General features: G+C 46.9%; 1 protein-coding gene and 1 pseudogene across 1 annotated transcript; one reads left to right on the top strand and one right to left on the bottom strand.

The window, feature by feature from the left end:
• Positions 1-2,166: 2,166 nt before the first annotated feature.
• LOC121490998 lies at positions 2,167-13,734 on the bottom strand (annotated as a pseudogene).
• LOC121491776 (translation initiation factor IF-2-like) lies at positions 10,129-13,196 on the top strand. Its single transcript, XM_041756949.1, has 3 exons — positions 10,129-10,155; positions 11,855-11,986; positions 12,387-13,196. The coding sequence occupies exons 1-3, from the start codon at positions 10,129-10,131 to the stop codon at positions 12,978-12,980; spliced, it is 753 nt and encodes a 250-aa protein (XP_041612883.1). The 3' UTR covers positions 12,981-13,196.
• Positions 13,735-13,761: the final 27 nt, after the last annotated feature.

Genomic DNA, 13,761 nt, shown 5'->3' with positions numbered 1-13,761 from the left:
TTAATTGTGACAAATGTACCACAAGATATTAATAATAGGGGAAAGTGGCGTGAGGTGTGTGGGAACTCTGTAGTATCTTCACAATTTTGATGTAAATCTAAAACTTCTAAAATGAAGTTTTTAATAAAATTTAAAAATGGGACATGAAAATTACATAAAATTCAAATTTTGGTGTTCATAAAGTTTAATTAGAATATAGAAACACACACAAAGGGCTAGGACAGAGCATTAGTAGATCCGGAAAGCCTTCAGACTGGTATGCAGATCTGACACCTGTGAAATTTGTCAGAAAGAGGCTCAGATTGCAATGCAAAAACCCCTCAGCCCACACAAGGCAGGGAGCTACAGTGCAAAAATCCCCTGTGGAGATCTTTTGTTCTAAAAGAAGTATGTGTTGGGCAGCGTGGTCAGAATTTCAGTCTAAAAAAACAGAGAGGACTCCTGGGTGGCTCAGCGGTTAAGGAGCTGCCTTCAGCTCAGGTGGTGACCCGGGGTCAGGGGATGGCCCGCATCCTGCTCCCGGCAGGGAGCCTGCTTCTCCCTCTGCCTGTGTCTCTGCCTCTCTCTGTGTGTCTCTCAGGAATAAATAAATAAAATCTTAAAAAAATAAAAATAAAGTAAAATTAAAGCAGAGGAGGAAAACAAATTAATAAATCAGAGGACACAAAATGGAAAATCTCATGCATGTCACCTAAGGAGCACAAAACTTAAGAACTGAGAGACTGATTTCCCATAATGCCTGATTTACAGAAAACTGACATTGGAATTTTCTTATTCTATTTCTTTGAGAAAGAGGAGAGAGCGAGGGAGCACAAGCAGGGGGAGCGGCAGACGGAGAGGGAGAAGCAGGCTCCCCGCTGAGCAGGGGGCCCAATGACATGTGGGCTCTATCCTGGGACCCTGAGATCATGACCTGAGCCGAAGGCAGACGCTTAACCAACTGAGCCCCCCAGGCATCCCTGAATTAAAGCTTTAGAAAACATTTTTTTCTTAAATTGTATTTTTATTTAAGAAAGCATAGAGTCCTCTGCGGCCTGTAATAAAAATATAGTTGCCCCTGGAACCGCAACTGACGGAATGTGCTAAAGATGCTTTAGCAAAGAAACCGCAAAAAGAAAACAAAGGGAAAAAAAAGAACTAGAACATTCAAAGGAAACAGCAAAATTGCTATTGAAACCACCATTTCCTTTGAGTTTATCAAGTTCAAGACCATTTCTTTCTCAGAAGTGAGGAGTTAGGCAAAGTGGGTAGTTACGTAGTGTAACGGTTAATTGGGCAAGTCTCAGTGCTATGATTCTGCTGCCTGCATTACTTCTCTGACCGCCTGTATCTTGTATTCCTACCAGCAGACACTCGGATTATGTTCAGAGACCTAACGAGGTACGCTTGTTCCCATATATGACAAGCTTAACTCACGAATGATTAAATCTAGCAGCATTGCACATTAAGTGCTTCACAAACACAAGCATCAATCTATTAATATTTATTTATTTTTGCATGGGTATGAATTTAGAAAGTATATATATCCTGTTTGTACTTAAAATAATTTAAAAAGTTTAACCATGAAAAGTATTTTAGGATAAATTGGTTTCAGAAGAGGACTGTTTATTTTTTAATTTTTTAAATATTTATTTATTTGAGGGAGAGTGAGCGTGCAGACACATGCGTGGGCAAGTGGGAAGGGGGTGCAGAGGTAGGAGGGGGAGAGGGAGAGGGAGAGAATCCTGAAGCTGACTCCCCTCTGAGTGTGGATCCAGCTCTGGGCTTGATCCCTGACCCGGAGATCATGACCTGATGACCTGAGCTGAAATCAAGAGTAAAGCACTCAGCCCAGCCACCCAGGGGCCAGAGAAAAGGACCATTTAAAGCAGATATACTTTAAAGGAAGACCAAAAATTCTAAATAAAATGTGGCAAAATGATTTAAATGTTTTTTTTTTTAAGATGTATTTATTTCAGAGAGTGTGTGCATGTGGGAAGAGGGGAAGAGAGTGAAGGAGAGAAGCAGACTCTCTGCTGAGCATGGAGCCCTACATGGGGTTTGATTTCTCTATCCTGAGATTACGACCTGAGCCAAAATCAAGAGTCAGTCACTTAACTGACTGAGCCACCCAGGCGCCCCTAAATGGAGTTTTATTTAGGAAAATGAAAGTGAAAATTTGGAAATTGAACTTCTCTTTTCTCATATTTAACAAATGTTTAACTGTGAATTGCAACTACAGACTAATTCTTAGAAAATTCTTAGAAAAATAAGATGAAATGAATGTTAACTGAGATCAGCATAATGTTTTAGCAAAGTTATATGATCCAAGAAAACAGCATACTTCACATTTGACTTTCAAAATAAAAAGGGCCATTTAAAAAAGTAAAGTGTGTATAGAGAGGTTGACCAGCGCTCTTCATCAATTTTCTCAAGAATTCTTGTTATTCTTTGACACTTAAATCATTCTCCCTTTATAGACTGATGGAGTCATTATTTTAAAATTTGTTCTTCAAATGTCAACTGATTTAATCCTAGTGAGCATTTTATTTGTCAATAGCTTTGGAATAAATTCCTGAAATCCTGAATCTCTTGCAAGAATCTCAACTTCATATTACAATTGATTTTTCTATTGCATTTGCCTTGCATTGCAGGATGTTGACAGCGTTGCACGGTTAGCAAGGCAACTGCAAAGATGTTGACTCTTCCTGAAAGAATTAGAAGTTAGTGATAATGGAATGGGGGCATTTGAATTGGAAATAATTTTGTGTTAATTTATAAACAGGTTTTTGAGTATGTGTTACGACAGCTTCAGGTGCCCAATGCCACCTTGTAACTGTGGCCACTTGAATATGAATACTTTGATAATGAGCATGTGTATTTTTTGGAAGATGTGTATAATTTAATTGTTATACAAGAATATTTTGGTATGGAATTGATAGAATCTATCTATCTTTCTTTCTTTCTTTCTTTCTTTCTTTCTTTCTTTCTTTCTTCTTTCTTTCTTCTTTCTTTGACTGGATACAGTATATTTTATTGATAGTACATGACAAGGGTAGGGCTTCCAAGCCCCTCAGCTTCTTCAGGGGGTCTGGGATGGCAACTGTGGAGGTTGGGAGTTTCTCAGTGTGTTGGGGGGATGAGCTGGGGCAAGGACTCCCCAGTATGAGGGCCTCTCTCTTTCTCTTGCCCTGGCTGGAGCTGCTGGTCCAGGGGGCTCTTACTTCCTGGAGGCCACCTGGTCGCTGCAGCCAAATTCATTGTCATACCAGGAAATGAGCTTGACAGAATGGTCATTGAGAGAGATGCCAACCTCAGCATTAAAGGTGGAAGACTGAGTGTCACTGTTAAGGTGGCAGGAGACAATCTGGCCATCAGAGTAGCCCAGGACACCCTCAAAGGGACCCTCTGATGCCTGCTTCACCATTTTCTTGATGTCATCATATTTGGCAGCTTTCTCCAGGTGGCAGGTCAGATCCACAACTGACACATTGGGGGTGGAGACACGGAAGGCCAGGCCAAGGAGCTTCCTGTTCAGCTCAGGGATGACCTTGCCGTAGCCTTGGCAGCACCAGTGGAAGCAGGGATGATATTCTGGCAACCCCTCAGCTGTCATGCCACAGCTTCCCAGAAGGGCCGTCCACGGTCTTCTGGGAGGCAGTGATGGCATGGACTGTGGTCATGAGTCTCTTCACAATGCCGTGGAGTTTTCTTGGATGACATTGCCTGGGGTGCCAAGCAGCTGGTGGTGCAGGAGGCATTGCTGACAATCTTGAGGGAGTTGTCATACTTCTCATGTTTCACACCCATCAGAAACATGGGGGCATCAGCAGAAGGGGCAGAGATGATGACCCTCTTGGCCTTACTCTTCAAGTGAGCCCCAGCCTTCTGCATGGTAGTGAGTGAAGACCCCAGTGGACTCCACAACACACTCAGCACCAGCCTCACCCCATTTGATGTTGGTGGGATATCCTGGAAGATAGAGATGTGTTTTCCATTGATGACAAGTTTCCCATTCTCAGCCTTGGCTGTGCCATGAAATTTGCCATGGGTAGAACCATACCGGAACATGCAGACTATATAGCTGAGGTCAGTGAAGGGGTCATTGATGACGACAATATCCACTTTGCCAGAATTAAAAGCATCCCTGGTCACTGCTGGCTGAGAAAAAAATAAAAAATAAAAAAAATAAAAATAAAAGCATCCCTGGTGACCAGGCGCCCAACATGGCCAAATCCATTTAATCTGATCTTCACCATCATGTCTCAGGGATGTGACTGGCACGGCACCACAAGATGTGGCTGGCTGTCAAACAGGGGAGAGCAGATAGCCTAGAACCTTCTAATAATGGGGCAACATAGCATTGTCACCAACACCTTTCTTATCCTAATCTCCTATTGATAAGAAACTTGAATTTACTCTATAGTTGGCAGAATTATAAAAAATTAAATATTTTTCTCCCGCGTTAGTCACTATATTCATACTGCACATTGTATTTATTTAAAACATCACTAATACAAATATAATGCAAGCCACAATGCTATTTTAAATACTTTTGTAGCTATATTAACAATGTAAAAAGAAGCAGATGAAATTAATTGTAATAACAGTTTATTAATCCAACTTATCGAAGATACTATTTCAACATTCAATCAATATGAAAAGTACTAAAGAGATATTTTACATTCTTTGTTTCATACTAAGTATTTAAAATCCTGTGTATCTTTTATACTTAGAACACTATTCAATTTAGGCTAGCTACATTTCAAATGCTCAGTGAGCCCCCTGTGACTAGTGGCTATGACACAAAATAACACAAATTTAAAGACTCAGATCTTGCAAGTGCCCCAACTCTAGAACACATCCTGTCCAATATCCCACCAGGTTTTTGTTTACTTAATCTAATTTGAGGTGGGGATTCTGAAATAGAGGATATATTGACTGGATGTTTGCATACCCTTCAGATTCTTATGTTGAAGCTCTAACCCCCAATGTGATGGTATTAAGAGGTGGGGCCTTTAGAGACTAATTTAGATGAGGTCATGAAGGTGGAGCCCCATGATGGGATTAGTGTCCTTCTAAGAAGAGGAAGAACCCAGAGCTCTCTCTTTCTCTCATTCTCTCGACTAGGTGATGACAGAGTGAGAAGGCAGCCCTGTGCAAGTCAGGAAGAGGCCCTCACCATGAACCAAATCAGCCCACACACAATTGGTGGGATGCCCCGGTCTCCAGAACTGTGAGAAATAAAGTTCTTTTGTTGAAGCCACCCAGTCTGTATTTTGTTACAACAGCCTAAGAGGACGAAGGCAGAGGGAAAGATAGAGGTAATATAATGAAGATAGACTGCTTCTGCCTCACAGTTCAGTGGAAAAGGAAGACATGTATGTAAAGGGAAAAAGGAACACAGACAAAAGGAGAGTCAGAAAATCCAATAGAAGAGAGGCAACATTTGAGTGGAGTTTGACTCAGAAAGTTGGATGAGATGTATTAGAGTTTTCGGATGAGATGGAGTTTGACAAAGAAAGAAGTAAGAAAATGACACCTGGGTCAAAAGGAACAAAAAGGCTGGATTCGGAGAAGAACCTGGCCTCTGGTGCCTGCCAAGAAGCTTAATGAAGCTGAATTACAGGAGATCAGCTCCTCAGGGTAGGCTCCTGGCTTGAGGATTGCAAAAGATTTTGATACAACACTGCTCAAAATAAAAAGTGTATCTGATTTAAAATGCTGAGGAACAAAATAACTGTGATGATGCCCATCATCATGGCTTTCTACTTTCTGTAGTTCTACTTAGCAGAAATGAAACCAAAACAAATTCTTTGATCAAGGATCTGCTGACCAAACCCACGGGGAGACCCTAAAACGAGAGTATGGAGGATACTGATGTGAAGATGCCTGTGATCCCCGATCGTTGGTATCTAGGCTAGATAGTGAAAAGGAGCAAACAGGTCGGAGTGGAGGGTCTGAGAATAAGAGAGAAGAATAAGAGGAGAAGCCTTTGAGTCACCAACAGCATAGACAGCAGATTTAATAGCAGGGACTGTGCCAGCACTTGGGAGGTGGGAGGCAGAAGGTTGTAGGAATTTGGAGATACAGTAATTCTGGTTGGAGTTTGGAAGTAGAGCAACTTTAGTTGTTATGTCCATGTGAATGATTTGTTAAAATCAGTGAAGTAGAGTGGGCTGACGAAGTTTGTACTGGGTGTTAGGTATCCAAACGGAGACAACAGCCATCAGCCATGGCCAAGTCCTCGGGGACTATAGGGGAGGGTGAGAATGGAATTCATTGCAAATGGCTGGCTGTTTATACTCACAAAAGGTTGCTGAGGAAAGCTTGTGTGGCAGTGGCAGCAGCAGTAGAAAGCTGGGAAAATTTTGGTCCCAACATCCAAAGAGGCAGGGAATGAGAGCCTTCAGGCCAAGTACTTTGCCAGAGATAAGATGTCATTAGGGCAGAGAGAAGCCACGTAGCGTGAAACAGTGTCCATATCCCAGAAACACAGGGGAGAGCTGATTAAAAGCGCTAACCCTGTCATGGTGTGGGCTGCCAAATGCACGAGGTGTATGCGTCTGTCATTGGTCCACAGAAGAGAGATGCCCCGTGGTTTAATTAACGTCTTTCAATCACCGTGTACTTGAGCAAATTACTTACCACTGGCCCTCAATTCCCTCCTCAAAATGTAGCTACGCAACCCCTACTTTCCAGCGCCCCAATGCTATGCCACGCCCTGGGAAGCCTGAGGCAGGGGCTCTGTCTTGTGAAGGGACTGGGGTGAACTAGCAGAAGTGAGCCCCCCTCTTCACGTGAGCGGCCTAGTCTAGAAGGGGACTGCTAGGCCTCCCAGTGTGGCCGGTGAAAGCAGGTGGGCGGTGAAGGCCTGCTGCTGTGGTAACTGCACACCAGCTCTCCCAGCCTCTCCACATGAGAGCTCCTCTCCCTGTGCACACTTTGCAGTTTGTGCAAAGCTCTTTGCTGAGCTCCCGAGAGGCTGGTAGTACGGTTAGGCAGCAGGGCAAGCACCCTCTGAAGAGGCCCTGAGGGCCCTCGGTGGAGTGCGTTGTAAGAACCCTCCTGCCTTGTTCAATCCAGGCAGCATCACTCCACAGGGAAACAGAAAACGGAGCTTCAGCCAGATTTTTATGCTAAAACTGAGTTAACTCCTATTTGGACCCTTACCAAACTAGGAAGTGCAACCAGAGGATGTGAAGCTTCAGTGAATGCTTTTCTCTGAAACATATTTATGCTTGGGAAAGTTTTGAGAAGTATGTATATATATCTATTGTATATATAGGAAGACAAGTGTAGCAATGTTTAAGAGTTTAGAAACGTATATTACTCAATCCTCATGCTGTCATCTTTGAGTTCATATTTTTTTTTTTTTGAGTTCATATTTTTAAAGGTGACTACTCTGCTTAAGGTTGAGCAGAATTGATCCCAGTGCTTATAAATTTCATTAGCGTGTTGTCTTTCTTGTGATACCAAAGGCAAAATTTAGAAGTTCCACGTGGCTTCCTCTTTTGAAAAACTGTTCCTTGAGGTCTTTGTGACTAAAGCTAAAATCAGGAAGTGATAAACTATAATCTAAGGTGCAAAAGGGTAGAAAACAAGAAGTACCTAAATATGTACATTAGCAAGATGCTCTCCTTGATGGGAATTCAGTCCAATGCCTCTAGGTCCTGTTCTTGACTAGGCCTCAATCTTGCCCCCTACCCCCATCCTTGCCAGACCTGCATCGCCCAGCTTTATCAATAATCTTATCAGTTGAGAGTGTTGGGGAGCAGGGATTCCTGTCTCCTTCAAGGTCCTTCTACCTGGACTAAGAATCAAAGTGATATGAGACAGACCAACAGGAGGAAATAAAATTTAATAATGTGTGTGCAGGGAACCCACAAATACATGGAAATTCCAAAGACAGCCAGGCAAAATGAGGTATATACGTCATCTTGAATTAAGGAGAAGAGGGTAGGGGTCTGGGACTTCAGAGGAAAGGAAGGTACTTCACAGGGACTTAAGAAGAGAGCTCTGGTACTTAGGTGCTTTTCCTGCGTACACATGGGTCACTCAGAGATAATTTATCTCTGCTAATAAACCTTTGTTCTGAGAAAGACCCCCAGTTTAGTCTTTTATTTGGTTTAGGGAGGGGCAAAATTTCTCTTGAGTTCATAGGGTCTTGATTACCTTCAGCCCAAAATCATCTTCAGCTTCAAAATAATCTCAAAATAATCCTCCAAAGTCGCTAATCTGAAGGTAGCTTTCCTTTGGCTCCTGTAAGAGAAAATCTCCCTCACCCTTGATATATGATTAACCTCGGTATTTAATCAAATTCCTCACTTTGATATCTGCTCAGTCTGGCCTGCTCTTTATAATTTTCCATCCACCAATGCCCCTCCCCTCAACTCTGTTTCTTGACTATAAATCCTAAAATGTCTTTATTGTATTCAGAATTGAGCCCAGTTCTATCCTGGCATCTCTTTTCCCCTATTGCAATAGCGTCTGAATAAAATCTATCTTTACTGCTTTAACTAGTGTCTAGGTCTGGTTCTTTTAGACAATATGCACAACCAGGTTCATATATATACATTATTCTAACATTTAGGATGATATATGACATGATGCCCACATGATAATGTTGGAAGTATAAATTAATACAAGTTCTAAGAGGGTAAATGGACACTCTATATTTGAAATCTAAAAAACTCTCGTATCTTGTTATGCAATTGTATTTCAAAAAAGTGAATCCTACTAAATTTGGAATATGGGGGCACCTGGGTTCCTCAGTCAGTTAAGCATCTGCCTTCATCTCATGTCATGATCCCAGGGTCCTGGGATCAAGTCCCACATCGGCTCCCTGCTTAGTGGGAAGCCTGGTTCTCCCTTCCTCCCACTTCTGCTCTCTCTCTCAAATAAGCAAATGAAATCTTAAAAAACAAATTGGAATAGGTCTTATATATAAATATAATCATAGCAGCATTATTTATGATAAAGAAAAAATGAAGGCAATCTAAATATCCAACAATAATTTGTTTTACCTGAAGTACAAAGCAGTAATTTGAGGAAACATTGTACAGCCCTCAAAAATGCTGATGAAGAGTTACAACAGCCAAAAACATATTTATAAACTGATGGTAAGTAGAGAAAAATAAACAAAATACAAAATTGCATAAAATTATGTCATTTAGCAAATAAGTCTCTGCATATATATGTGTATATATTAGAAACATACTTAATGTACAGGAAGCATTGAAAGGACACTAAAATATTAAAAAAGGGAATCTTCGATCTTTTTTTTTTTTTTTTTCCTCTTCAAGAAGTCAGGATTTTTAGTTGCAAACAAAAGAAGTCATTCTGGCAAAGTTAAGCAGAAAATGCACTTATTAAAAGAAATTGGATGATAGGATCAGGGCTAGCGACTGAGGGGGCTGGAAGGAGTCTGCAGGGTACACTTCACTTCTGAGAGCGATGCCCAGACTTCGCTGATAAGAAAAATGTCGCCAGTGTCGCCCCACAGTGCGGGCCGCCAGCAACTCTAGAAGCGACCACCTTCTGAACCGCGCCCCAGAGGCTGTATGTGTCTGGTGCTACTCATCCAGCCCAAACCTGGAAACAATAGGGGGGTATTTCTTCATGCTGATCATCTCCAAATCCAAGTTGTGAAAGGTTTTGAGCACAGGAGTGACATAACTGACCTGGGTTACGAAGGGACACTTGTGACTGCCGCCCAGGTGTCCCTGGAGCTAGTTATGCTTAAGAAACTGCAAATAGAAAAGCTCTGAAAACCGACCAGAAGGCACTGGGCAGCTCAGCTGGTTAGGCACCTGTCTTTGGCTCAGGTCACGATCCCCGGGGTCCTGGGATGGGGCCCGAGTTGGGCTCCCTTCTCCGGGGGGAGTCTGCTTCTCCCTCTGCCCCTCCCTTAGCTCATACGCTCTCTTGCCCACTCTCTCAAATAAATAAATAAAATCTTAAAAAAAAAAAAAAAACCTGAGTAGATACTACCGTTTTGTAAGAAAGGGTAATAAGAAATTTATATTTATAAGGGAAATTTCCATTTGTTAGCCTCTCCCTCTCCCTACTCACTCCCATAAGGAGAGAAGGATGCTCCTTAATTTTTAGGAGCTCTTCTACATGGAGAGGGCAATAATGTAAATCAGCATGACCTTGTTTACGGTGCCTTTCCTGGTAACCTCCTTCCCATAACTGACTTTCCCCTCCCCCAACCTCTGCTTTTACCAGAAGGCGGCTTTAAGGCAGTGGCTTGGGTCATTTCAAGGAGTCCCTCAGTTTTCCTGGGTATCTCTCATGCAAACAGGAGGTATCCATGTTATTTAACTTCCGCTTGTTTCCCAGTACTCATGTGTCTTTTTATTATAGGAGGCGTCTCAGCCAAGAATTTAGAAGGGTAGCAGGGAAATAATTTTTCTTCCTCCACAGTTATGGTTATGCTTGAATACACAAATATAATTAACCTAGTTTTGAGAAATATGTTTTGAGAAAAAAAAACCCAAGCCGTGAGTCATCCAAGCTAGGCAAAACATGAAAGTAAAAATAAACTTTATAAAGTTACAGTTCTTAAGAGGGCAATTGTTTTTTGAAAATGCGTCTTCAATTGTTGAGTAGAAAAAAGAAGTGTATAAAGAGAGAGAGAGAGAAGAAATGTATAATGCAGCTAAAAACTTCAATAAGTATTTCAGTCTAGGGGATCCCTGGGTGGCTCAGCGGTTTGGCGCCTGCCTTTGGCCCAGGGCCCGATCCTGGAGTCCTGGGATCAAGTCCCGCGACGGGCTCCCTGCATGGAGCCTGCTTCTCCCTCTGCCGTGTCTCTGCCTCTCTCTCTATGTCTATCAAGAATAAATAAATCAAATACTAAAAAAAAAAAAAAAAAAAAAAAAGTATTTCAGCCTAACAAATGAAAATGCCAGTATTTCTGCTTTGTATATTATCTTAGAAGAAAGGAGTATGTTTATTAATAGGAGCATGTCTCTAATCCAATGTGTTTGTGTGAAAAGGACTTTTGAATAAAAACTGGAATTTGCCTACCATTTTCCATTTAATCTCCAAAGATGTTTAAAAACTAAGTATAGGGATCCCTGGGTGGCTCAGCGGTTGGGGTCTGCCTTCAGCTCAGGTCTTGACCCCAGGATCCGGGATTGAGTCCCACACCCGGCTCCCTGCATGGAGCCTGCTTCTCCCTCTGCCTGTGTCTCTGCCTCTCTTTCTCTCATGAAAAACAAAATATTTTTAAAAACTAATTATATGATATCATTATGGGTAATTGAGTCCATCCATTTCTAAAGTTAGGAAAATAAATAATTCAGGCTGTCCAAATGAATATCAAATGCAGTGGCATAAAAAAAAATCACAAGATAAAGAATCTGTCAAGAAACACATCTAACACCCTCCTGAAAAATTTGCATCAAAATCCGTTGTGGGGCCACGGGGGCTCAGCTTTTTAGAGGGCTGCCTCCGGGGTCCTGGATGGAGCTCCCTGCTCAGTGGAGAGCCTGCTTCTCCCTCTCCCTCTGCTGCTCCCCCTGCTTGTGCTCTCTGGCTCTCTCTTTCTGTCAATAAATAAATAAAACAAACAAATAAATAAACAAACTTATAATACAAATAATTTCGTATCAACTCAATGAAGTAGCTGCTGTTACTGCTCCACTGAAGGCCCGAGGCACGGTGCTCCGCCGAGGCCCGGGACCGCTCCTCGTCCCAGCCTGGGGGTCCGACCCGCAGCCCCCGGGGAGCAGGCGTCGTGCGGAGGCCGCCACGTGCGCAGGCGCAGCAGCAGGCGGTCAGGGGGCCGGGGGCGGGGCCGGGGGCGGGGCCGGGGGCGGGGCGCTTCCCGGGAGGCCAAGGGAAGGGGCGCGCCTAAGGCCCTGAGGCTTCAGGTGCTGCCGCCTCCGCGCCCCCCACCCCCCCATCCCTCTCATTCCCCCCATCCCCCCCACCTGGTCGCGCGAACGCTGCCCGCAGGGAGGCAGCTCGGAGGAGCCGAGTCACTCTGCGCCGTAAGGTGAGGACGGCCTGGCCAGGGCAGCCCTTCCCTTTTGTTATCATTTTCAACAGATTGGGGGGACACCTAGATTAGTTCACTTTAAACCAGGGTAATGTGGCTTCCTGGGCCTCTGCGCGCCGCGGGGCCGCTCAGAGCTTCGCCTAGGCAAGGCCTCCGGGGCGCGACCTGGGCCTCGGGAGGGCCCCGGGGAGAAGCAGCCCCAGGCCGCGGGTCACCGGACCGTCGCCGTGTGGACCAGCAGGCGGCCTCTGAGACCTGGTCCGCCAGCGCGGAGGGGGCGGCGACCCCCCAGGATTTGGGGGGCCACGGGCTGGGCGCGGGGCCAGAGTTCTCTGCTTCCTCTTACGGGAGTTCAGGGAGAACGGCCCCCTCCATTCGGCACGTCTCGACGTCCTAGGGCACTGCCGTTCCCCGGAGCCGGCCCGCAAGCCCCCGCTGCGGAGCCTCCGCAGCCTCCCGCTCGCTCTGCGCGCAGCCCAAGAGCAGCCCATCGCTCCAGAGGCCCGGGGACCCCCGTGTGACGTCACCGCTCTACGGGTCACGGGGTCGTGTCCCCTACCCCTGTCTAACGTCACCTGTCTCCGGGTCACGAGGCCGTGTCCCCCCGCCGTGTGACGTCACCGCTCTCGGGGTCACGAGAGCCCGCGTGTCCCCACCGCGGCCCACCCCCGCGTGTTCCCCGCCGGCCTCCCTTGAAGCCCGGCTCTTCCTCTGCCGCCGGGACTCCCAGCCAGATGGGGCGCAGGGAGCCGGAGAGGGTTGGGGGCGGGCGGGGGCCGTGACCCAGCCGCGCCCCCGCCAGGACCCCCGCCCGCCACCCGCACACGCCTTGTGGGGCAGAGCGTGGGTTCGCCCGTGGGTCCCCGAGGCTCCGCGGCCCTCGCGGCCTGTGCCCGATCCCCAGAGCCGGGGCGGCCACCTGCGGCCCCGCGGGGCACGGACGCGCGGACTCGGGCTCGTGGGAGGGACAGACACGCGGACTCCCGGCTAGCCCGGCCCGGCAAGTGCCGGCTCAGGAGCCCCCTGCAGGCTGCCTGGCCTCGGCCCTGGCTCTGACCAGTTCCCGGCGGCCGAAGGGGACACGGGCCCCAGGGGGCACCAGGGGCGGGCCTCAGGGGGCACCAGGGGGCACCGCCGAGGAGCCCGGACCCCAGCAGGCAGCAGCCTCCCGCCCTCCTCCGGGGCGCTCCGCCGCCCTTCCCCTCCCCCCTCCCTCCCCCCTCACCCCCCCTCCCCTCCCTCCCTCCCCCTTCCCCCTCCCCCCACCCCCACGCGTGCTTGTGTGTGTGTGTGTGTGTGTGTGTGTGTATTCTGCTCTCACTTCTGCTGGCCTGTGTCTGTTTCCACCCTTCCTGAAGCCAAGGTGAAGCCCCTTGGCCGTCCGGTGGGACCCCCTCTGGGTGCCCGCCCCGCCCCGCCCCTGCCTCGCCCCTGCCTCGCCCCTGCGGGTCCCAGCCCCTGGTCCTGGCTGCTCCTCTGGAGCTCAGCGGGGACCGCACTGCTGCTGCGGGAAGGCGAGCGCCCAGCAGCCCTCTGAGGCCTCAGCCCCCCGTGCCCGCCCCGGCTGGACCTCGGCTGGGGGGCCTGTGCCCCGCGGCCCAGCTCCCTGCTGCCTGAGTTCCCCAGGCCGGTGCCTGTCGCCCTCCTACCCGAGTGCCCACAGCAGAAGGTGCCGGCCGCTGGGTTCCTGCCGCCAGCTTGTTGCACCGGCCAGCGCCGCTGTGTCAGGGGCTGCAGGAAGCCGGACGCCCTGCTTCGCCAGGAGGCAGCCA

This window comes from Vulpes lagopus, chromosome 5 (assembly GCF_018345385.1).
Source record: "Vulpes lagopus strain Blue_001 chromosome 5, ASM1834538v1, whole genome shotgun sequence".
NCBI lineage: Eukaryota > Metazoa > Chordata > Mammalia > Carnivora > Canidae > Vulpes > Vulpes lagopus.
This window is presented reverse-complemented; position numbering and strand designations above follow the sequence as displayed.

Coding starts and splice junctions, on each gene's coding strand:
- LOC121491776 (XM_041756949.1), top strand. CDS start 10,129: ATGACCTTGTTTACGGTGCCTTTCCTG. Junction 10,156..11,854: donor TGTTTACGGTGCCTTTCCTG/GTAACCTCCTTC, acceptor TAAGGCCCTGAG/GCTTCAGGTGCTGCCGCCTC. Junction 11,987..12,386: donor GAGTCACTCTGCGCCGTAAG/GTGAGGACGGCC, acceptor TCGACGTCCTAG/GGCACTGCCGTTCCCCGGAG.